Source organism: Lissotriton helveticus, chromosome 12 (assembly GCF_964261635.1).
Source record: "Lissotriton helveticus chromosome 12, aLisHel1.1, whole genome shotgun sequence".
In the NCBI taxonomy this organism is placed as follows: Eukaryota; Metazoa; Chordata; class Amphibia; order Caudata; family Salamandridae; genus Lissotriton; species Lissotriton helveticus.
In genome coordinates this window covers 451,062,154-451,086,807 of record NC_136073.1, presented here as the reverse complement: position 1 = coordinate 451,086,807, position 24,654 = coordinate 451,062,154, and the positions used below count along the sequence as shown (strand labels likewise).

At 46.5% G+C, this 24,654-nt stretch overlaps 1 protein-coding gene across 3 annotated transcripts in view; it reads right to left on the bottom strand.

The window, feature by feature from the left end:
- Positions 1–665: 665 nt before the first annotated feature.
- Positions 666–24,654, bottom strand: part of DUS2 (dihydrouridine synthase 2) — a 507,948-nt gene continuing 483,959 nt past the window's right edge. For all 3 annotated transcript variants that reach the window (XM_078669057.1, XM_078669059.1, XM_078669058.1), the window contains 2 exons: positions 23,211–23,284; positions 666–1,296 (listed from right to left, as the gene is read on the bottom strand). In XM_078669057.1, the coding sequence (XP_078525183.1) occupies positions 1,050–1,296; positions 23,211–23,284 (321 nt within the window). In that variant the 3' untranslated portion in view covers positions 666–1,049. The remainder of the gene's footprint in view (positions 1,297–23,210; positions 23,285–24,654) is intronic.

Below are 24,654 nucleotides of genomic sequence, written 5' to 3'. Positions count from 1 at the left end.
CACACACATGGTCGCTGGAACTAGTTCATTCACTGACTCATTCATCATCAGCCCAAAAACAATCGTGCGCGTCATCGAGGCTGGGCAGGTGTGCCTTCTTCCCAAATGTACCGTCGAAAATCAGCTGTGATGCTGGATAGAGGCCTTTGCATCCTTGACTTTCACGAGCGCAATCCCTTTACTGTTCCTGTGACCAGGAGCTTCTGTCTCTTCATCTACTGCTCTGATCGGTCTCAGACCTTTTAAACACACAAGAGGCATGCGCACTCGCATGGAAGCCCCGCCCACACATTCGCGGTGTGCACCGTCTTCCCGCCATTGACCCACTACGATGGACAGCTCACCCAAGGGACCCCTGCGCCCCTCGGGGCGATTGCATAACACACACATGGTCGCTGGAACTAGTTGAAGCTCAAAATCAGTGACTCATTCATCTGGCAAATCCACGGATCCGCAAATCCGCAAAATCGGCAGATTTTGCGGATCCACGATCCGCAAATCCGCAAATCCGCGGATCCGCAAAATCCCCCCATGCTTAGTCCTGACCCAGAAATAACCAACATTTCTGGTATCTGAAGTGCATGATCACTGTGCACTATTGACCCACATCTTCGGAACAGTTTAACTTTATTCTCTAAACAAAAAATAATACGCGACCAATAATATGATTTCGTAAATAATGACATTATTTGTGGTCATTTTAAACACCAGGAACTGCTTTCCTTTATTCGTGGAGACATGGTAAACGTTTATGGAGAAAGAAATGACTGCCAATAACTCCTGTTCCTTCCTCGTGACATCACTGCTGCTGCAATCACACGTCTGAAAAAACTAAATTGAAATATTTTCTTTGGATGTTAGTCCATGGACATGTCAGCTAATGCTGCTTTTACTGTGACCGACCATCCGGTGTGATTAATGGAGTCATCATGAAAGGCACAGAAGCAAAGAAGGAAGAGAGGTAAACATTCCTCAAGAGTCTTTTTGTGGTTTAGAAACCATTGGAGGACATCCGAACACTACACATGCTCTTGTGGACACGCCTCATGTTACCGTGGCACATCAGAGATGTTAATGTCTGCAGTGTCTAAATTATTTTGGTTAAAGTTTTTTTTTTTATGAGAGTCTTCAGTATGCAGTCTGTCTCCATTTTCAATACTGCCGATTTCATCGTTGTTTCGCTTTCTCTTCTGTATCAGGCAGCATTCTCCTTCACTCAACTTCCCCTCTGGCAGGCCCAGTGTCCTAAGGCACACAATTGCTGCAGCCTGTTCAGCAAGCTTCTTGGATTTGTCCCTGCAGATATAAACATTCCTTACATTACAACACAACCGAAAGTAAAACTAAATAATTCAACACCATGTAGCTTTCCAAAACTTTCGCTGAAATGTCTGATCCATAATTTCTCCTTGGCTTAATAAATCAAATGTTATTTATTATGAGTTTATGACCCCAAGACAGTTAACTTGTGAATGCTTCCCAATAAACAGTGCTTCAAAGGAACAAGAGAAGGGGTGCACCAGTCTACTATTCAACAGATGCATATATATCTATAGATTGCAGGTGTGTGTGGAGCTACAATCAGATGTAGTAAACAAAATGCAGGCAACGAATGCTGTAGGAAATTCCACCTGCCCTGGATTTAGCCACAGATTATTTTTTCCCTCAGGACCCTTATGCTATGTCCTCTGCTGAGGACCAAAGAAAGATGAACAGGCCTCAGCCACTATATGCCCTCTGTAAAAAACAAACACTGCCCTTCATTTCTAGTGCAGCCCTTGATAACTGCAAACTGATCTAAAGTGACTCTTTGATGTGTGCAATACTAATAGCAGTCATGTAAGGCAGCTTCAGAAATACTAATACTTACTTGTATAACGAGGGAGTGGTTAGGAAAGTATGAGAAATAACATTCACAAACCAGAAGTGGGTCTCTGTGGCAAATAATACCTCAGTCTGCCTCAATGTTACGTCATAAGTTAAGTGTTAAATGTAACCCTAAATTCATACCTTTATTGAAAGGTTGCAGCAATTCTCAGCACTTTATATGTTTTGACTAAAACGAGCACATTTGCAGATTGATTTTAAATATCTCTTTTAGTTTTAAAAATGTGTGAGTTCGATTAATCCATAATTTTCACAATCACAAATGAATCATATGAGGTCAAAAAGATCTTTATTTCGTCATAATGCCATAAAAGAACGAATAAAAAAAAGAAACAGACTTAGAACACCAAATTGCTATTACACATTGATTTGAGCATGTTAAGACCAATACAATATATGTTTAGGGAGGCTACAAGGCAAGAGAACAAGGTTGTGATATGCGTTCAAGTACAGATAACATATATATGGCAATAATGAAGGAGGGAGAGGTGTGGCGCCGTGGCCATGGCGACTGATGCTGGAATCTGGGGATCACGGTTCGATCCAAGGCCCCGGCAGCAGTTTAGCCCAGCACCATGTGACTCTGGGCAATAGCTTGCTTAATCTTCCCGACGGCCCCCAGCGCCTAGAGACCCTTAGGGGTGATTGTTCGCGCATTATAAATGTGGATTATTATTATTATTATTACTTTGGATGCCAAGCATAAGACAAGGCAACAATACACATGATTGAGATCATTAAGAAACCATTAAAAAACCAGTTAAAACCAGTAAAATCAGTTAAAAAAATAATATTAGGGAGCAAGTTTCTATTCACGTTTGCTCATGAGAGATTGTGCAAATTTGCAATGGGGGCAGGCTAATAAGATGGGCAAACTTGAATTAATCCCGAGCTTTGGCTCTCTATAATAGCTCTTCGCCTATGCCACTTTGCAAGCAAGAATCTGGAAGTTGCAAAAACAAATAATGGGTGTAACTCATATTTTAGTAGCCTAAAGGCCTCAGTTTGATCTCGTATTCCCATATTTCTGCACAACTGAAGCACCCATTTGGACCTTGGCCTTCTATAAGCAGGGCAGAAGAGAAGAAGAACGTGGAGTTCGGACAGTTTGGTCAACATACACGCTGGACAGTCCAATTTGAGGCTACCCTTCCATTTGTTTGTAAAAACTCTAAGAGGGAGCACCCCATGTCTGAATTGCAAAAACAATTAATTAGCTATAAGTGGTTGGATCATGTTGAGTACTGGGTTAAGCTTATATTGGAGTTTGACATCTAGAAACCTAGAGGTCAACGTGCAAGAGTTAGTACTCTGCGTGAGCTGTGCTAATTTATGTTCTTAATGTCAAACTGAAGGGTTTTTTTGGAAATAGAGGAGCAAGTCTCTTCAGGCGATAGCCACATGTTTGACCTTCCCAATGTATAACATGTATTCCGAATATAGGACAACCATCGGATGTTCCCTGCTCCCAGAATAGACATTACATCCTTCAATTGTTTCCTATAATTTCATAGCTCGGGTGTGCTCCATTAGCGGCACCAGAATAGGAGCGGACGGGATGCAATTATATCACTAATCGGGCCGATCCCGATGTCCACCCTCAGTGGTGTTAAAGGAGTATTTTTGGGTAAGTTCAGGAGTTGTCGTAGGAAGGTATTCTCTGTTATGGGTAGAGCATTAGAAGGGGAAAACCCCCAAAGCTCCGCTCCATAAAGTGAAGCTCCCCTGGCCTGAATTTTGTAGATTTCTGCAGGTGGACCTACCACTTTTTGGGTAAAATTGTTATATACTTTTAAAATGCCCCAATTGATTGTGTGAGTTTTAAGTTAGCTTTGTTTACTTGGGTCTTCCAGTCCATCTTATTGTTAAGGGTAAGACCCAAGTAATCAAAGGTAGATACCCTTTCTAGGGCCTTCCCTTCCATTTGTGGCTGTGGGCAGTTGGTGGTATTTGCATTGAATACCATATATTTTGTTTTTGGAGATTTCTCTCCAGATCCCTCTTCTTACAGAATTGACTGAACTCCTCCAATACCATCTGCATACCCATTGGGGTCTTGGACAGTATCAGCGTAACATCTGTGAACATTAACGCAGGAATTTTTTGATTCGATAACTTCGGTGAGTCTATATCTTTTATTGCCAGCAGAGTCTCAATTAAACCATTTAAAAAGAGGGAGAACAGGGTCGGTGCGAGTACACAGCCCTGTCTCACCCCTTTCTCTACTGGAAAGGGGGCTGTTAATTCTCCTTTCTTACCAAATCTAATTCTCGCATACGTGTCCTGGTTCAAACGCTTCAGCATGTGGCATAGATACACTGGTAATCCCATATCCTGGAGAATGCCCCATAGCTGGTCGTGCTGCACCATATCGAATGCAGATTTAAGATCCACAAAAGTTAGGTATAAGCTGCCACCCTCCAAGGTCACTGTTTTCCAATGGATCAGTTGCAGTCTGAAGATCTGGTCGATTGTTGAGATCTTACTTCTGAAACCAGCTTGTAAAGGTGTTAAAATATTATTTTCATTAAACCAGGACTGCAAGCGACCCAAGAGAACATTAGCAAATAACTTTTGGGTCACATCAATTAAGCTTATTGGGCGATAATTAGCCGGGTTTAACGGGGAGCCGTCCTTCTAAATCGGGCTAATTTCTGTGCCTGCCCAAGTCGAAGGTAAATCCATCCCCTGAAGGATGGTGTTAAATAACACCCAAAGATAGGGTGCCCACACTGAGTCTTCATTTTTAAATAAATCACCAGGGATTTTGTCCAGCCCTGGTGCTTTTGCTGGGAGCATTTTACCAAATGCTGCAGTGACCTCCTTTATAGTACAAGTGGGAGCTCTAATATCCAGCAAGATATTATAGGATATTGAATCCTTAACTAGTACAACTTCATCCACAGGTCTGGAGTATAACGTTTGAAAATGCAATCTCCAGGCTTCCTCCCCCAGGTTCGGTTCGAATGCCGAGTTGCCTTTGGATTTCCCAGTTCTCAAAAGGTTTCAAAAACCTCTCATATCTCTATTATCGAGAGCCGATTTTTTTTCTTCCCATTTTATTTGATTACCATGATGCCTTTGATTTACGTATAATTTGTTTATATACAGCCCTGGTTTCTTTGGTACGTTGAGTGTCCTCATCTTTAACCGCTGACACCAATGCACACTTGGCATTCCTACCCACTTTATTATACCAGGAGTGCCTATTCTTAGAATTTGGGCAAATTTTAATCTCTCCATTATAAAAGTGCATGGCAAGTTTAGAGAGAATTTCCTGATGGTTCTTGCCTAGTTCCTGTAGGAAATCTGAACCTTGATCATTTACTGACATTTGGAAAGCAAGTTCCAAATGGGGGATCATTTGTTCATATAGTGTGGCTACTTTTTCGGGTGACTGTACAAATGTCCCCCACCAAATTCTTCTACCTCCTTCAGTTACTACCAAGTCTGGGACGGATTGAACAGAAAGATTCTGGTGTTCCACGAGTTTTGGCAAAATTATTTATAACACCAGTGGGTTGTGGTCGCATTCACAGCGAGAATTAACCACAAAATCAACAGTTCTATGCCATAATTCCAAATCTACTAGTATGTATTCAATAATAGATGCATGGCCCAGCTTGTTATAGGTAATACTGCCCGGGCTGTTGGAGGGGAAACCGACCATTACATGCGCTTAGCAGATTGGTAAGAATAAGTGAATTCATCTGCAGGACTAAGGAAGTCCAACCTCTTGCCTGGTAAACGTTACATTCGGGAATTGACCAAATCGAGTCCTCCTCGCTGGTAATATTATCACTCAGACCGTTTAACAGTTCGAAGTGACAATTAAAATCACCCCCGATGAATTTATGCAAGGACTTGGGCAGTGTGTATAAAAATGTTGCTAAGCAATCTAGGATCTGCGATGTCAGCCCCTGTTTCACTGGGCGTGAATATACATTAATGATGGCAATGCTCAGTTTATTAAAAAAGGTAAGGAGGATGCACCGAATATTTGGGGATGGTGTATCTATAACTTTGATATTACAACCTAGATGTATACCAGCCCAAATACAGAGGCCACCAGAGGGTCTCCCCGTGGGCCCCTGAACAGCTGGTGTAGAGTATGCAACATACCCCACTCTATATAAGGCCTCCCTAGTCCAAGTTTCCTGGAAAAGGCATAGCTCATGGGTGTCTATATAGGCTCCCCAATCTGGGAGATCCATTTTTGAACTGAGCCCTGCGATATTCCAGGATAGGATCTTAGTATTCTGTGCTGGAAACCCGCCTCGGTGCACTGCCCAAAGGGGGATTTGCTCATATCGCCCTGCCTCATCCTGTGTAATGGAATATGGATTACTTAAAAGAGTAGTGAATACTCCAGAGGCGACTTCTGGAGAAGTAATCTTGGGATAATTTCCATAAGATTGGTCAGTAATATTGGAACTTACTGGGGGGGGGGGGGTATGAATTTTTGGGTAGATTATGTGCCAAACTCGGGTTTCCATTCTTAGGTGCTAGTCAGTCAACCAGATCCAGAGAACTAAATTGGTTACTTACTGGGATATTAAATTGTGCTCTATCGCCCCAATTCTGCCCTATATGTGAGGAAGCCCTACTCTGGGCACACTGGTCCCATTTTTTGTAGACACTACCCACTCTATCAAGAGGAGGGCTTGGGGGGGGGGGGGGTAAAAGTAACCCAAGGGGACTGTCTGAATACCACTGGTCGATGTTATTGGGCCCCATTTGAGAATGTGTTCGACCACCCTTCTGTCTCTGAAGTTGATCAGAACACAATCCCCCGGGATATCTTTTTGATCCTGCCCAATCCAACTAACCCTCCGGGTAAATAGGATTACAGTATGTACTGTATGGGGAAGTGGTCTATTTTTGCTCAGCAAGTGGATAATTTTATTTTTTAGCTCAGGATATGTTTCCTCATGACCTGCTTCCAATTGCGGGACTGCGGCAAGAATTACCACATAAGGTGTTGAGGCAGGGGGCAAATCAATGCAAGGGTAAATGGATGTTGTCGATCTTGATTTCGAGGGAATTTGATTCCTGTCATTGTTTAGTTCTGCTACTGATGTCTGCTGATCTTCTGTTATGACTGTAATGGACTCCACAGCCCCAGATTTTTGTGCATTAGCAAGAGAATGTAAATGGGGCGCCTTGCAATGGGAGCTAGTTAATGGCTGGTTCGGGTGAGAAGGACCGCTATTCGTGATAACTGGTTCGCTTGTAAAGCATTCTTCAGTCCTTCGGGTGGGGGATACTGTACACAGGGAGGCAAGGTAACCTGCGGTTTTGTGTGTTTAGTGGAGTCAATAATATTCAAAACAGCGTTTATATTTGTTCCCCATGCATCTATAGAGGTCTTTAATTTAGCAACGCTTTTCATTGCGACTCCGATTTCAGTTTTAATAAGCTGTTCTAAATGCAATTTGAGCTCCAATATCAATGGCAGTACCCAACCCGGGGGCTCGGGGGATTTATTATCACTATCATCCAAATCTCCAACCCATGAAGTATTGTTTGTCACTGGCCCTAGGTGGTGCTCTACATGCTTTGCGCCCTTGGAGGTACCAGATTTCTGCTGGGCTCCTTTCCTTTTGGCCTTCCCACCTGTGCCCAGCATACCTATTCTCCTTGGGACTGTATTCACTTGGGCAGGGGGTCGATCTATAGAAGTGGAGAGAACTGGTGAACTTGACATAGCCAGAGTATCTGTCTCCATAAGTTGTGAAATGCTTGAGATACTCGGTGTTAAAGAGAGGCGCCTCTCTGTACGTTCTATTTCACTAGTGACCTGTTGGAGCATTCTATCAATCACAGTCCACTAGGTAATGGGGGTTTGATTAGGGAGTTTCTGTCTGGTGTTGGGCCTTCAGCCCAGTCTTGGTCTGTCTCGGACGGGCCCGGGCTTGGCCCAGGGCGCCCGCGCACATCCCGTGCCGCGGGGGTTGAGGCAGCGCTTTATAGCGCGTTCACCACACCTCCCCCTGCAGCAGCTGGAAACAATGCGCTAATTAGGGGCCGGTGCACCCTGGGACAGCGATTCCTACCAGGGCATGCTGTTCAGGAGCTGGAGGCCGAGATGATTCAAGATGCAGCCCAGAGCGCCACTGCCACGGGAAACAAACAAAGTCACCAGCTAAAGTGGTAATGTAGAGCTCCCCTAAATATATGAATACCTTGGGATGGTGGTTACCCTAACTAATCAGCAAAGGCCAAAGATCCTGCTGGGATGCAAACCTGTTCAATAGTTTTACAGTCTAGCTGGACAAAGGGCAGGTAGAAGAGCACAGGTTTTCAGGTATTCACTGCTTCTGCTAGAAAACATGAATGGGCCTTTTGTTGAGGATTATTTTCACTGTAAAGGGCTCCCCAGCAGCCTTATAACTGAACTCTTTGGAGGCTGCCTCTTGATAAAACATGCAATAGGAAATGCCTTTCTTCATGTGAAAAGCTAATTTAGTGCCTGTATTGAGAGGAGGTGAAAAGGCCGGGATTGGAAGAAAACTATTTTGAAGAAAGAACATGGTCCACACCTTTTCTTATTTCCAGAATCCCGCAGTGCGGCTTTACTGGCCTGAAATCAAGCCTCACTTAATTTTAGCTACATGATACTGCACAAAAAATAAATAGGAGAGTTCAGTTTCGGAGAAGGACTTAACTTCAGTAGCCCTACTCAACCATCTTTCTGGAAGTTCAACGCTCAAAGCGGACAAGCACATAAAGATAGATTTCCTCCTTAACTGTGGAGCTAACAACTAAGAAGCTGCCTAAACCTTCCACTTGAATTTCTCTGTCATTAAGGATCGTTCCAGGGGTATAACTAGTAAACGGTACTGACCTGGCATTCATTTACGTACTATTAGGCCTCGACTTACTTGTTAAGGACTTGTCACCTGAAAGCTAAGCTAAGAAAGGGTCTTCTTTGTAGAGTGGTGTTTCGATGTGGAAGAAGGATATGTTCCTTACCTGTAATCCTAGTTCTCTTCCAGGGGTATCCTCATCACAGTCATAAGCACATGAATATTCTTGCCCATGCGCGGGGACCCCGGAAACATATAAAACCATATATGTGTAAACATATATGTAGCTCTAAAAACATATACATATATATGTATATAACAATAAACACAATGCAGCCTTCCATACAGTAAATGCTGAGCAATGTAAGAATTTCCTTTGCACATATATACAATTCCAATAAAGCAGGGAGAATGAAAACACATTTGAAAAGTGCTTTAATGCATCATAGAAATCATAATTCTGCGGTATCCGGTTGAAACGCGATCCCGGGGACACGAGAAAGGCTGGGCGTACTCGCCAGAGTCTCTCCCACGGCTGATTGTGCCGTGTCAACAGGGTTATCCATACTGAGGCTTAGCAAAACTTTGGACTGAGAGGAACGTGCCATGCTCGGCCGGGACATTTTTGCTGATTTACTGACCACAGGACGGGATCAAGAATTATGTTTTGATACCTTGACCCAAAGGTCGCTCCCCCACCACACAGCTCCGCCTGTGTGCCCCGACGCTGCTGAAAGTTGAGGCCCTCCTCCACCCGCAGGCTACCACCTGCGCCTCATCCCTGGTGGCCAGTGGTAAGCCCTAGGTTTGTATCTTGTGCCCGCTTTTGTCTCGGTCTCCCGCTCGCTGCCATTGTTTTGGCCACTGTTTATTCCTTGTGCTCGGTTTGGTATCTTGTGCCCGTTTCGCCTTCTGTCTCCCCCTCACTGCCATTGTTTTGCCCGTTCTTCTTCTGTTTATTTTTGTATCTTGAGCCCATTTTTCTCCTCTGTCTCCCACTCACTGCCATTGTTTTGCCCGTTTTTCTTCTGTTTGATTTCTGTATCTTGTGCCCATTTTTCTCCCCCTTACTGCCAATGTATTGCCCGTTTTTCTTCGGTTTGATTTCTGTATCTTGTGCCCATTTTTCTCCTCTGTCTCCCCCTTGCTGCCTGTTCCCGCCGATGCGTCCCCTGCGGCACCGCCCCCTCTCTGCCATTCGCTGCCCATGCCTCCCGCCTCCCAGCTGCTCCTCCCTCCCACATCCCCATATATGGCACCTAAGGCAAGCCCGTCTGCGCCTGGAGCATGCCCAGTGCCAGAACCCCTGATCCCCGCACCGGCCACGGCGCCAACACACTCCACGCTCTCAACCCCGGAAGGACTCACGCCTGCTTCAAAGCTGCCCCGAAAGGCACACACAGTCCCTTCACCTGCCGGAACTGCAGCTACACCAGCATCAGAGCCACCGAACAACCCGCCAAGAAAGATCTCAACCACCTCCGATGCATCCTACTGAACACCCACTCCACACGCAAACACGCCGTCGAGCTCTGGGACCTGCTCGACACAACATTCCCGGACGTCGCCTTCCTCACAGAGACCGTTACGAACGACTCCTCCGCACCTGACATAGCCATAGCCATCCCTGCCGGCTACAAGATGACCCGCAGAGACCGCACCAACGGAGTAAAAGGAGGAATTGCCATCGTCCACAAGAACAGCATCAGGGTCTCGAACAGCACCGACGAAACTATCAGCTCCGCTGAACACCTGCATTTCCAGATCCACACAGACCCCAACTCCACCCGCAACCTCAGTGTGCTCTACAAATGTTGTTGATTGATTGCTTGATTGATTGAAAAACATTGCCAGCCCATAGGCTGCATTGTAGAAACAGAGTAGAAAGCTGCCCACAGAAACACTTAGAATATAACTGACACTGTGCCTTTAAGGCAGCCTTGACCCCTAGCTTCCCATCATGCCTCGGGGTGACAGTAGGTCAGTTGTTCTTTGCGGAGACCCGAAGGCCAGGGCACAAAGAGATGACATTCACCTTGATCACTTGCCCAGGGAGGCAGGTGGGTTGCTTATGACTTTGATGAGGATAATCCTGGAAGACAACTAGGATTACAAGTAAGTCACTCATCCTTCTCTTCCAGGGGATCCTCATCAATAGTCATAAACCACGAATCGAGTAGCAAGCCCATCCTACTCTTCCTGTGGGCAAGTGACAAGAACAAAATAAAGCAGACATTGTTAAAAAACATCAATGACTCAGGCTAGTATTTGAACAGATTCCTCAAGGAGGCTTGGCCTACTGGGGTATCCGCTCTGGAGTCAGAATCAAGACAGTAATGTCTAGTAAACGTGTGTACCGACTTCCAAATTGCAGCTTTGCAAAACTGGGTCATCGGTACATTGTGTAAGAAAGCTATAGTAGCCGCTTTTCCCCTAGTGGAGTGAGCTTTAGGGGAAACCAATAGAGGTTTGTTCGTTAATTGATAAGCCAATTTAATGCAGGACACTATCCACCTCGAAATGGATTGTTTGGAGGCAGGAATGAATATGCTACTTACCAGTATGCATCTGTTCTTGGCATGTAGGGCTGCTAACATTCATATCTTAGCATTAGATCGCCGCCTAGTGTTGGGCTCGGATGATTGCACATTGTTGTCCTGGAAGAGTCTTCGAAGTATCCTGAGATAGGTGGCTCCTCCCCTGGACTACAGTGCGCATGGGCATCGGCTCCATCCCCAGATTGTTTTTCGCCATTGTGGCAGAAGATGGAGTGAAAAGTGTAAAGGATGTCCATGCTAATGAATAAATACAATAGTATATCTGCAGCTGCGACAGGCACCGGGGAGGAGGGCGGGCGATATGAATGTTAGCAGCCCTACATGCCAAGAACAAAAGCATACTGGTAAGTAGCATATTCAGTTCGAGGCATGTGGGCTGCTAAATTCATATCTTAGCATAGAATACATAGCAGTCCCTCCATCAGCGGCGGTTGCCCGTGCCAGCTGCAGAAACCTGAAAAAGTGTCTTGAGAACAGCCTGTCCTACAGCTGCTTGGAATGCACATCAACACAGTAGTGTTTTGTGAAGGTATGTGGTGTGACCCACGTGGCTGCTCTGCAAATATCCTCTAAAGGAATGTTCCCTAGGAAAGCCATGGATGCCCCCAGTTTGCGTGTGGAGTGCGCTCTGGGGGGTATTGTTAAAGTGCGCTTGGCTTTTTGATAACATATCTGGATGCACTTAACAATCCACCTGGCTATCCCTGCTTTGGAAATTGGGTTGCCTTTGTGTTGTGGTGCGAAGGCAACAAAGAGTTGTTTTGTCTTTCTAAAGGGGTGTGTTCTGTCTATGTAGTACATCAACGCCCTCCGTACATCTAAGGTATGGAGCATTCTTTCCGCCACCGTTTGCGGGTTTTGAAAGAATGCTGGTAAGTCAATAGTTTGGTTTAGATGAAACTGTGACACCACCTTCGGAAGGAATTTGGGGTTAGTGCGTAGCACTACCCTATTTGGATGAATTTGAATGAATGGCTCTTGGATTGTGAGCGCCTGCAGCTCACTGACACGCCTCAGAGACGTAATAGCTATAAGGAAAGATACTTTCCACGTAAGGAACTGGAGTTCACACGAGTGCAGTGGCTCAAATGGTGGTCCCATCAGTCTGGTGAGGACGACATTGAGGTTCCACACTGGAGCTGGCGGTGTCCTTGGGGGAATGACTCTTTTCAGACCTTCAAGGAAGGCTTTAATGGCGGGCACTCTGAAGACAGAGAGGTGCTGCCTGTTCTGAAGATAAGCCGCTATGGCGGATAGATGTATCCGAATGGAAGTGTACGCCAGATTGCACTTGTAAAGATGCAACAGATAGCAGATGATGTTGGGGATAGATGCATCAAGCGGGTTGATGTCATTGGCTGTAAAGTAGATGACAAAACGCTTCCACTTTGCAGCATAGCATGCTCTAGTAGTCGGTTTCCTCGCCTCCTTGATGATGCTCATGCATTCTGGAGGCAGGTTAAGGTACCCAAACTCTAGGACCTCAGGAGCCAGATCGCCAGGTTGAGCTGTTGCGGATCTGGATGCTGAATTTCTCCATGGTTCTGCGTCAAAAGACTGGGCGTGAGACGCAGTCTTTGATGCGGCACCACTGAGAGTTCGAGGAATGTGGTGTACCATGCTTGGCGCGCCCACGTTGGAGCAACTAGGATGAGAGTCATCTCGTGCTGCCTTAGCTTTCTTGCGACCAGCGGTATTAGAGGGGCTGGCGGAAAAGCGTACGCAAATTTGCCTGACCAGCTCATCCATATCGCATTCCCCTGCGACTGTGGGTGAGGGAACCTGGCGGCAAAGTGTTGGCATTTTGCGTTTTCTTTTGTGGCAAACAGGTCTATCTCCGGATGACCCCACTGCTGGAAGTACGGGTGGAGGACAGATGGGTGTAACTCCCACTCGTGCATTTGATGGCTGTACCTGCTGAGCAGATCCGCCATCTGATTGTCCTTTCCTGGGAGGTGTTCTGCCATGAGGAAAATGTTCCTCTGAATGGCCCACTTCCACATGCTCTCAGCCAGATGAGACAGCTGTGGCGAGTGGGTGCCTCCCTGCTTTTGAATGTAGTACATCGCGGTCATGTTGTCCGTCCGGACTAGCACGACCTTGTTGCACAGATGTACAATGAAGGACTTGAGCGCCATGAAGATTGCCATCAGTTCCAGATAGTTGATGTGCATCTTCTGTTGCTGCGCTGACCATAGTCCCTGCACTGTGTAAGTGAGCACATGAGCCCCCCATCCCTGGAGAGATGCGTCCGTTGTCAGGACAATCTGCGGCACAGGCTCTTGGAACAGTCGGCCCTTGCAAAGGTTGTGTGGATTCCACCAATGCAGAGAGTCGTATGCCCGACTGGTAACCAACACTAGGTCTGTCAATCGTCCACGAGCCTGTGTCCACTGATTCGCTAAGCACTCCTGGAGCGGGCGCATGTGTAGCCGTGCGTGAGGGACTATGAAGATGCAGGAGGCCATCATGCCTATCAACTGCATGAACACTCTCGCTGGAAGCGAGTGTTGTGGCCTGAACCTTTGGATCAGGGCCTGCATGCTGTCTATCCTGACTTGGTTTGGCTGAGCCATGGCCGTCAGGGTGTTGATCGTTGCACCTAGGAACTGCCGGACATGTGCCGGCTGAAGATGCGATTTTGGGTAGTTTAGGGAGAAACCCAGATCGTGAAGAAGGTGAATTGTAGTTGACATGTCCGCGGCGCACTGCTGCTCTGACTTGGCTTGTACGAGCCAGTCGTCTAGGTAGGGGTAGACATGGATGTTCTGCCTCCTGAGGTGCGCCGCTACTGTCGCCAGACACTTGGTGAACACCCTCGGGGCTGTTGTGACTCCGAAGGGTAGGACCTTGAACTGGTAGTGCCTGCCTTGAATAGTGAACCTGAGGTATTTCCTGTGTGACGGGTGTAGTGGAATGTGGAAATACGCATCCTTGAGATCTAAGGTTGCTAAGAAGTCTCCTTGGTTTAGCAAGGGAAGAATCTGTTGCAGTGTAAGCATGTGGAAATGTTCCGATATTATGTACAGGTTGAGGGGGCGTAGATCTAGAATGGGTCTAAGAGATCCGTCCTTCTTTGGAATAAGGAAGTACAGGGAATATACCCCTGTGCCTTCCTCTCCCACCGGCACTTGCTCGATTGCTCCCTTTTGCAGCATCACCACTACTTCCTGCTGCAATAAGAGCAAGCGCTCTGCGGACATAGGCCTTTGCCTTGGCGGGATGTTGGGTGGAGTGGATTTCAATTCTAGGCAATAACCATACTGGACTAGTTGTCGCACCCACCTGTCCGTGGTGATGTTTTTCCAGACGGGCAGGAACTGCTGCAGTCTCCCCCCGACAGGTGTTAGGTGGTCGGGGGGCAGTGACAGAGAGTCACTGTTTGCTAGGAGTAGAGGAGCGGGAGTTGTTGTTTCCTCTGCCGCGACCTCTGTTGCTGTTATTCCTGTAACCTCCCTTGTTCTGTTTCGTGAACGAGGATTGTGCCCCACCTTTTGAGAACTGGGATTGTTGACCCATTTGTCCTCTGGTGACCCCACGTGCACCTGAGCGACGAAAATTGCTGCCACGAAACTGTTGAGACTGCAGGGCCCCCATGGATTTAGCAGTTTCCGTGTCCTTTTTTATTTTCTCCAGGGTGGTGTCAACATCTGGACCAAACAGACTATCAGGATTGACCGGTTGATTAAGAATTGTTGTCTGAATATCCGGTTTAAAGCCTGAGATGCGTAGCCACGCCTGTCGTCTCAGCATAACGCTAGTGTTGACAGCCCTAGCAGCTGTATCTGCAGCGTCAAGCGCACACTTGATGGCTGCGTTTGAGATTAGCTTCCCTTCGTTAATGAGCAGTTGTGTAGCTTCTTGGAACTGTGGAGGCAGGTGTTGTACAACCTGTTCTAGGGTATCGTAGTGTGCCCTATCGTAACGCGCCAAGAGCGCCTGTGTATTGGCGATGCGCCAAAAGTTTGATGCCTGTGCAGCTACTCTTTTGCCCCCTGCCTCTAGCACTTTGGACTCCTTATCCGGGGGAGGAGCTTCACCCGTTGTCTGGGAGTTGGCACGTTTCCTGGCATTGGCGACCACAAGAGAGTCCAGTGGCAATTGTCCCCGGATGTAGGCGGGGTCCGCAGGTGCAGGCCTGTACTTCTTTTCAATGCGAGGGTTGACCACTCTCGCTCTTGTAGGCTCCTTAAAAATGTCCCCAGCATGTTTGAGGACTCCTTTTAGCATAGGAAGTGTCTTTACTGTCCTTTCAGAGACTGAAAAGGTGTCGAAAAGGAAGTCTTCCTCAACCGGGTCGGCATGCATGTCCACATCATGATTGGCTGCCGCCCTTTCAAGTAGTGCATGAAAGCCTGCTGAGTCCTCAGTCGGGGATGCACGTGCATTAAAGAGCTGCGGGTCCTGCCCCACACCCTGGGTGTTCTGGTCACCAGTGTCATCGTATGAATCCGGTTGTGCATCAGGTTCATCGATAGGGAAATTGTACTGCTCGTCCTCATCATACCCCTCATTCGCAGAGTGTTCTGGGGAGGGAGTAGGGCTCCGTCTTGGAGGAGGCTGGATTGGCTCCGTGAGGCCTGAGGCGTCAAGGGGCACCCTCTTCTTTTTCAGTGGGATGACATAGGAGTCCACTGGCTCCGAAGTGATTTTCCTCTTATAGAGGGTCAGCTTGCCTGTGTCAGCGTCGATGAAATGCTCTGAATCGTCTTCTGATTCGAGTACCCGACGTGGAAGCGGGCCAGCCGGCAAAGAAACTTGTTTCGGAGCCGATTTGGTTGAAAACGCTTTCGGCGCCTCCTTAGGTGGCAAAAGAAAGAGAAGTTTCCCAGAAGGCTTCGCCGGAGTGTCCTTTTGCGGCTGCGGCGATGGTATCGGAGCCGACGGGGCAAAGGCTTTCTCCCTGATTCTTTGCAGTGAGTCTGCAATGAGGGACGTCTCACGCACAGTGGGTTTCGTCGCTGACGAGGATGGTCTGATCGGTCCCTCGGATCCGACGTCCTTGTGGGCCTTGGGCGCTTTGGGCGCGGAACCCGTCTTCAGCGCCTCCGATTCCTGAGTCCGGGGCGCAGACTTCTTGTGCGTAGCCTCCTTGGAGCCGACTTTGGCGGGCTTGGACGGCGTCGTAGCCGCTGACCCGTGCCGACCATCTTTCTTGGAGGACCCCTCCTCAGGCGTCGGTTTCGATTTTGCAGCATCGGAATCGACGGACTTCTTCGGCTTCTGCGGACCGGAGGTCGACGGAGCCGATGGGGTAGCGGGCACCGTCTTTTTCACCGGCACGGCAGCCATCTTAGGGACACTCGAGTCCTTAAGTTTCGGTTTCGTTTTCGGGTCGGCCATTTTAGGTGTCGTCGATCCCGATGGTTTCAGTTTCGTTTTCGAAACAGTCTGCTCAGCAAGTGAGTCCGTAGCCGGGCCCGAAGGCGGGGCTGTGGCTTGCGGCAACGGGTCTTGGGTAAGGCCGACAGGCGATCCCGTGTCCCGGTCGGTATCTTCGTAACCTTCGGGGCAGAGCTCGTCCCCCGAGCTGTCTGCCGCGGCCCCATAAATCTCATCGTCGTCTCCTACCTCTTCGACGTATTCAAGGCCTTGACCCGCGACTCCGTCGTCGTCTCCTGGATCCGCCTCGACCTCCGTCTCTGGTGGGGAGATTTGTAGATGGTGACCCTGGACCTCTACGTCCTGGTCGCCGAAGATGTTCTCCGGATCCGGGGCCGCCTGCTTAGCTTCCAAGCGCACCGCGCGCCGAAGCTTGAGAGTTTTCTTTGAGCGGAACTGCGCACACAATTTGCACTTTCCGTCGTCGTGGTCAGGCGAAAGGCACTTGTTACAGACGGGGTGTAGATCGATGTGTGGGTACTTGGACCCACAGAGCGGGCAGTACTTAACGGGCTCCGCTCCATGTCCGAAAAGGCTTGCAGTCGTGTCGCGATGAGAAGGCCTCAAAGTTCAGAGAGCGAAGAAAACTCCGCCTATTCCGGCTCCAAGAGACGGAAGACTCGAGACCGTGCGCAGACAATACCGACGCAATAAAATCGAGGCCTTTTGGCCGCTAAAAGTTAGTTTTACTTGGTTCCGACAGTAAGACGTCGAGACCACATCCGAACCCAATGGCGGAAAAAAACAATCTGGGGATGGAGCCGATGCCCATGCGCACTGTAGTCCAGGGGAGGAGCCACCTATCTCAGGATACTTCGAAGACTCTTCCAGGACAACAATGTGCAATCATCCGAGCCCAACACTAGGCGGCGATCTAATGCTAAGATATGAATTTAGCAGCCCACATGCCTCGAACACCCTGTCCTAACAGAGCCATAGTTTACAAACAATTGATCAGACTTTCTAACTGATTTCGTTCCCTCCAAATAGAATTTGAGAACCGTCTTGAGGTCTAGCGAATGAAGAGAGCTTACTGCTGGTGTGGCAGGATGGGAAAAAAAGAGGGGAGAGAAATCGTCTGGTTGACATGGAAGTCAGACACCACTTTTGGTAGGAAAGAAGGGTGAGTTCTCAAAACCACCCTATTGTGATGGAAGACCATATATGGTTCCTTAGAGCAGAGTGCATGGATTTCACTCTGCGTGCTGATGTTATAGCCACCAGAAAAGCCACTTTCCATGTTAGGTGTTGTAACGTGGCCTTATGAATGAAAGGAGGACCCATCAATTTAGACACAATTAGATTCAACTCCCAAGGAGCAAATGGAGGACGGACAGGGGAATGAACCTTCTTCGACCCCTGAAGGAAATCCTTGACCACCTGAAGTTGAAAGAACAAAGGTTGGTTAGGTGACTTTCTATAGGCCGCCAAATGATCCTTTATAGATGTGTACTTTAAACCAGATTTGTCTCAATAAAGCAGATATGGCAAGATTAACTCCTCTGGAGACTTCTGGAGATTGAGAGCACCTGGGGAGAGCTCATCACTGAAACAGAGAACTCTCTGCGGTCTTTGGAGACTGAGCGTCGTCGTGAGGAATGATGCAACGTCGATGGAGAGTGTCTCGACGTTGACTGACTATGCGTCACCAAAACTAGTGAATCAATCAAGAGGGATCTTTTCCTCTACGTCGGCCTTTCCTTATGTTTCGACGTTGAATGCTCTGATGTGGAACACCTGCACCTCACTGACTTTGCCCTCGACCGTGAGCATCTTGGAGAACCCAACGAAGTGCAAATGGACGGAGAAATCCTTCTCGACATCATGTCCTTAGACCTCTCAGATCTCTCTCTCGATGCTGAGTGCGTAATAGAAGCCAGCGGAGCGGAGATTGGGGCACTTCTTGACGGGGACCGCTATCTCGACGTCGAACGTCGGTGTGTATACCTTACCTTGGGTCTTGACGATGAATCCTTCTTCGCCGTCGATACGGGTCTAGACCTCAACGTTGAACGTCGCCTGGTTGACTAAAACGGAGGTGTCTGCTTAGACGTTGAACGTCTTGCCTCTGGTGACGACGAGGCACATCTTGACGTCGACCGCCGCCTGGTTGACGGAGACGCCTGCTTCAACGCCAATCTCGACGTTGTACATCGTACCAATGCAAACGGAGACTTCTCTCTCGACATTGGGCGAGCCCGCACCAACAGAGAACAACTCTTCAACGCCAATCATTGCCGGGTTGACGACGGCGGAGGATCCGACGTACCTGTAGTCTTCGTCGACGACATATGTTCTGTCGACAGTGAGCCCGCCGTCGATGGCCTTTTCGTCGACGTTTTCGCTGCAGATGAAGATATTTTCGCTGCCTAGCCCGACGCCGATGGAGAGCAGATTGGAACCTTACTTTTGGATGAAGTTCTGCCTCTCTCCTTTCTCTTCTTCACCGGAGAACTGTCTCTTGAAGTTGTTTTCCCCTTCTCAGCCAGTTCATAGAAGCGAATCCTCTCTCTGTTCATCAGAGTTTTCTTGGACAAGGACTGACAATGCTGGCAAGTCTTGGGAGAATGATCATTAGGAAGGCAAAGGATACAGACAGTCTGTTTTGGCCACAGAAAGGGCTAGGATCAAAAAGAGAGGCCATTTTTGAATTATGCTCAACTCTCTCAAAAATACCAGAAACCTACTACAACAGTAAAAAGACTTCGTAGTAAAATGCTTTTGAGAAAAATAGACAATAATTTCTGACCGAAATCAGAAAAAAACGAGAGCTGAAGTTACCAGGGTCCCGACAGAGAGATTCCGGAAAGAACAACTGACCTAACTGTCACCCCTGAGGCCTGATGGGAAGCTAGGGGTCATGGCTGCCTTAAAGGCATGGTGCCCGTTTTATTCTATGTGTTTCTGTGGATTAGCTTTTCAGGTTTCTACACTAATGTTTCTACAATGTAGCCTATTGGCGGGCAATGTTTTTCATTCCTCTTTGCAGGATTATGATTTCTATGATGCATTAAGGCAGTTTTCAAATGAGTTTTCTTTCTCCCTGTTTTATTGGAATTGTATATATGTGCAAAGGAAATTCTTACATTGCTCAGCCTTTACTGTATGGAAGGCTGATTTGTGTTCATTGTTATATACATATGTATGTATATGTTTTTAGAGCTACATATATGTTTCCACATATATGGTTTGATATCTTTCCGGGGTCCCTGCGCATGGGCAGGAATATTCATGTGCTTATGACTTTGATGAGGATCCCCTGGAAGAGAATCCCAGTAAAATGCAGCTGCTGGAACTCTAAGAAGACTGAAATCAGCTGTTTGGGATAAAAGGGCCTGTTAGGGTCTGCTGGTCCTGGTCTGACCTGAATTCTTGAGGCGAGGAATGTTTGGAATTGGAGAGGGCATTACAACAGAGGAAGGCTCCATCCATTGGGAGGCATCCCATTTAACTTGAGTGCTGGGTGAATAGCAGACTTCATTAAAAGCGGAAGGATTGCACAAACCCCTTTTGTCCAAAATGGCTGGATCACAAGGAGTCGATCCTGAAGATCTGGAATCTTTACAACAGGAGTACCAGCCTATCTATTGATATCCCCTCAAACAAGGCTTTTATCTTTACTTCTGGACATTTTTGTTTATGATTTAATCTATTGGTGTTCTAATGGTTTAAGGGCTATTTATGCTTCGGAAAACAAATTTTCCCCATTTCCCCATACTGTTTTGCTTAGTTTTCTTCAACATATTTCTTTTTTACTACTAATTCAATGTTAAATCTAGTATAAGAAAGGAAGCTGCTTCACAAATAACTTGTAAAAACATTTCAAAAACAATCCTTGGGTTCAGATCACAGTGCTTTACATTGTACCTCAGGCCTGATAAGGCCAAAACGAGGTATAATTAGGCTTTCCTGTTTTCAGTTTCTATTTTTGGTAAATTCTGGTGGGGTTTTTTCAGTGTTTTCAATATCTTAAAAAACTGTTTTTATCAGTGGTTACACATTTTCGTGCCAATAAAAGCAACAGAAAAAGTGTTTTTACGGTGTTTATGGAACATTTTGCTTTTATTATTGCTTGCTTTCTGCATTGAAAGAGCATGCTATATAGACAGTGTACTTATAGTGTATATGAGGTCCAAAAATATTTTTGCAAATTAATCTTATTGTAGTACACCATACAATACTTCTTCAGTGAGTCTTTGGGTCATGTGCGCTCGCTCTTTCCTTCCCATGTAAACTTCTGAGAAAAGGCCCTCTCAGCATTCTTAGCCCATTGGGCTGAGAACCATCAGCTAAGGGACACAGTTGGGATGACTCTTTCTTTGATGTCACATAAAGCACGAAATTATAAATATTTGCGTTTTAGTTCCTGTGCATTAGAAACCAGTGCACCAGAATGGACTAAAAAGTCAATAGCATCCGTCATTAACTCTTAAGATTGTAAAGATGCTTTCAGCATACCATCTAACAAGTGGCAAGGATTTACTACATGGAATCACTTCAGCTCGAGTATCAATTTTGACAGGTCATCACAAAACTTTTTTGTATATACGTAGCTGAATCACTGCGAATACAAACAATATCACTCCAATCTTTTGTTGAACTTGGAAATAACCTTTTTTGCAGAGCATTACAAGTGACACTGCATTCCATGTTTTCCAAAAGTCTGGTGTCATGTTTTCAACACTATCCCAGATGCTTGGTGATATATATATATACTTGTCACTATACATTGCATAGAATGTTTAAAGCCTGAGGTGTTGGCAATTCACCTACTATCAATAGTGATCCACTAGAAACTATGGTCTGATGTATTAAGGGTTTTTACCCATTCTCTGTGGGTAAATGTGATGACACATATTAGGAAAGATTTTCATGAAACAAGCCATTTTACCTATTGGTGAAAAAAATCAAATGCAGCCAAAATATCAAATATGAGTTTGATATTTCCTGATTCTCTATAGTTTATAAAATAATTAAACTAGACCTAAAACATGAAACTAAACCCTGCATCTTTAGACCAAAGGCCGCAAAACTGAAAAAGTAAAAGGAAGAAGAAACAATATTTTAGCGGCATCCCTAAAGAACAACAAAACTCAAGCAGAATAATGTTAGCCAGTCTTTCTTACTGTTACTTTTATAACAAAGTTACATTGTATTGACCCCTTCAGGAAGAAAAAAATGACTCTTTCACTCTCTTTTTCCTTTCTTTGAATGGCATTTAGTTTGTGGTTGTCCAGGTGTTTTTTCAGTGTTTATATGTTTTAACCGGTGAGGGCTATTTTTCTTTCAGTGGGGTTTTATCAGTTATTATAGGTTTAAACCTAAAACCCCACAGCCTAGGTATAATAAAGACTCGTTATATGAAACAAAAATATCCAACTCCCCAACAGACATACTGGGTATATAATTGGCGAAATACTACACCCAAAAAATTTACTCATTTGAAAGTATGAGCAGGGTTCAAGTTAATATTTTGAGCGCAACCAAAATTTATGTTTTTTGATAGTAAATATCTCATTGGCTGTGGTTTCCTTGTCCCCTGCATTATGGAGCCTTGGGGTAGTTTACTGCAGCTGAATGGGAAAATGTATGTACCTGCCCACCCAGCTTGATACAAAACTTAGTGGGAACCAGCGAAGAGGCCTGAAGACCAATGGCTAAGAACTCTTCTCTAGTTCTCTGCAGTTGTTGCCTCTTTAAATGAGTGGTATGGCTAAGGTCAGGATAAAGGTAGATTTCAGTTCTATGCAAGACCAAATCAGACCTCTTCGCAAATGCTCTAGATATTACCTTAAATTGTTCTGGGTTGCAACCATCACCCGGAGTGACTATATCAAAGTGCAAGGAGTATGAGGGCCCAAAACATATTTCTCTACTACTAGCCAATGGCTTTCCCTTTACATATTGGTACAAAATAATGCATACACAACAATGTTTCACAATTGGCATTCTGGACTTGCACATGCAGATTTTAAGCATATTCCCACATGACTTTGCATGGCATCACTTGTACTAGGATTGGAATAATAACATGACTTGCTGGTCTTGTCGCTCTACTAATAGAGAACAAAGCTATTTACAAGCAGTTCGAGGTGTGGTTTTACTTCACATGTACAGAGTCTGACTGTGCTGCCTCTCTTAACTACTCCCTTTAATGTCTACTTAATTCAACCGCTCCTAATACATTTCTAGATTTACTCTTGTTTCTCCAAACATAAGAACACAGTTGTCTTGTCTCTGGTGTGGACCTACTGCTATAAAATGATTAGAGCCCATGGTTAAAACATGCAACTTAAAAACATTTTGCTTTCTTAAACTTATTTTGTTGCCTAGCCAAAGCCCTTGTCAGCACTTTCACCTAAGCAATTTGTCAACGTGGAGTTTACTTGTTCCCTACTTCAATTTTGCTCATAGAGACATATAAGTCCATGCATTTTAGCAGAAAAAGAAATTGCTTGCTAGACAGGTGTGGTGACACGTTTGTCAGGCAACCCAAATGAGTAACACACGCTCAAGCTTTTGCAGTAGTGAGCACAAGCATAGTCGTGCTGTTGTTGAACAGAAATTCACATACCATATTGTGGATTTGTATTTTTTCTCAGCTACGGTCACTGTTGAATTGAAACATCTATTCTGTGGCCTTTCAACCTAGAAAAAAGACGCTGAGTGTTATTAGCACACTTTTCATGGAACATGAGTAATAACATACAACAAAAAGGTTCAACTATGAGCAACACAAACTTGAGAAAGCATGGGAATACTATTATTAGAGCTATTGAAACCTATTTCTGATGAGTCTAATATTTCCTCCCACCCATACAACAGTGTCTAGAGTTTGAAAGAGGTGTGAGCGAGACAAATGACTTTCGAGAACATTTCTGAAAGAGTCAGTCAGTGTCCTCAGATTTGGGGAAGAGAGTGCCCCAGTATGGTAGCCATGCCGGACAAAGAGTTTTTAATGTCAAAGCCTACTTTGAATGTTGGTGTCTCATGAAGATGAGTCCCCCTCCTTTAACTTTGTGATTCTTCAGAAGAAAGTCAACAAATTGGACAGGTCTGGGGGGTTCTTCAGGTGAATGGCTAGGAAGGCCACATACTTCAAATGTCAGCCTTGTGTCTAAGGGTAACCAATGAAGATCTTTAGGTATGGGTGTTATATGGTTGAATTTTCCCTTTGAAGATACCAATTTAGCTGCTGAGTGAAGTACTGCTTTTAATGGTGGAATGGTTGCTTGAGATGTTCCTGCAAGCATGGTGTTATTTTAGTCAAACCGAGAGATCACTAGTCTAATATCTGCTGGTTTCAGTTGTTGTTGAGTGAGGGAACCAGCCTACTTACCTGCCAGACGCCGCAGCACGCCAGGCACTCTTGAACCACGCCGCCACCGCCAAGAGTCACTTTCCTGCAGAGTACACGCGCCACCGCTCCAGGACTACAATTCCCGGCAGCCTACGCGGCGGCGCTCTTTGTGACACCGCGAGGGCGCCAGGGAGGCGCACATAAGCGCCACAGGAACCGGCGGAGCGGGGGGAACCAGCCTACTTACCTGCCAGACGCCGCAGCACGCCAGGCACTCTTGAACCACGCCGCCACCGCCGAGAGTCACTTTCCTGCAGAGTACACGCGCCGCCGCTCCGGGACCACAATTCCCGGCAGCCTACGCGGCGGCGCGCTCTGTGACACCGCGAGGGCGCCAGGGAGGCGCACATAAGCGCCACAGGAACCGGCGGAGCGGGGGGAACCAGCCTACTTACCTGCCAGACGCCGCAGCACGCCAGGCACTCTTGAACCACTCGCCACCGCCGAGAGTCACTTTCCTGCAGAGTACACGCGCCGCCGCTCCGGGACCGCAATTCCCGGCAGCCTACGCGGCGGCGCGCTTTGTGACACCGCGAGGGCGCCAGGGAGGCGCACATAAGCGCCACAGGAACCCGCTTCGCGGGACGCCCGGGGCTAAGCCCGGGCAAAGGGCGGGCCCTCTACGGCCCTCATCGGCACGAGGAGGCAGGGGCAGGGC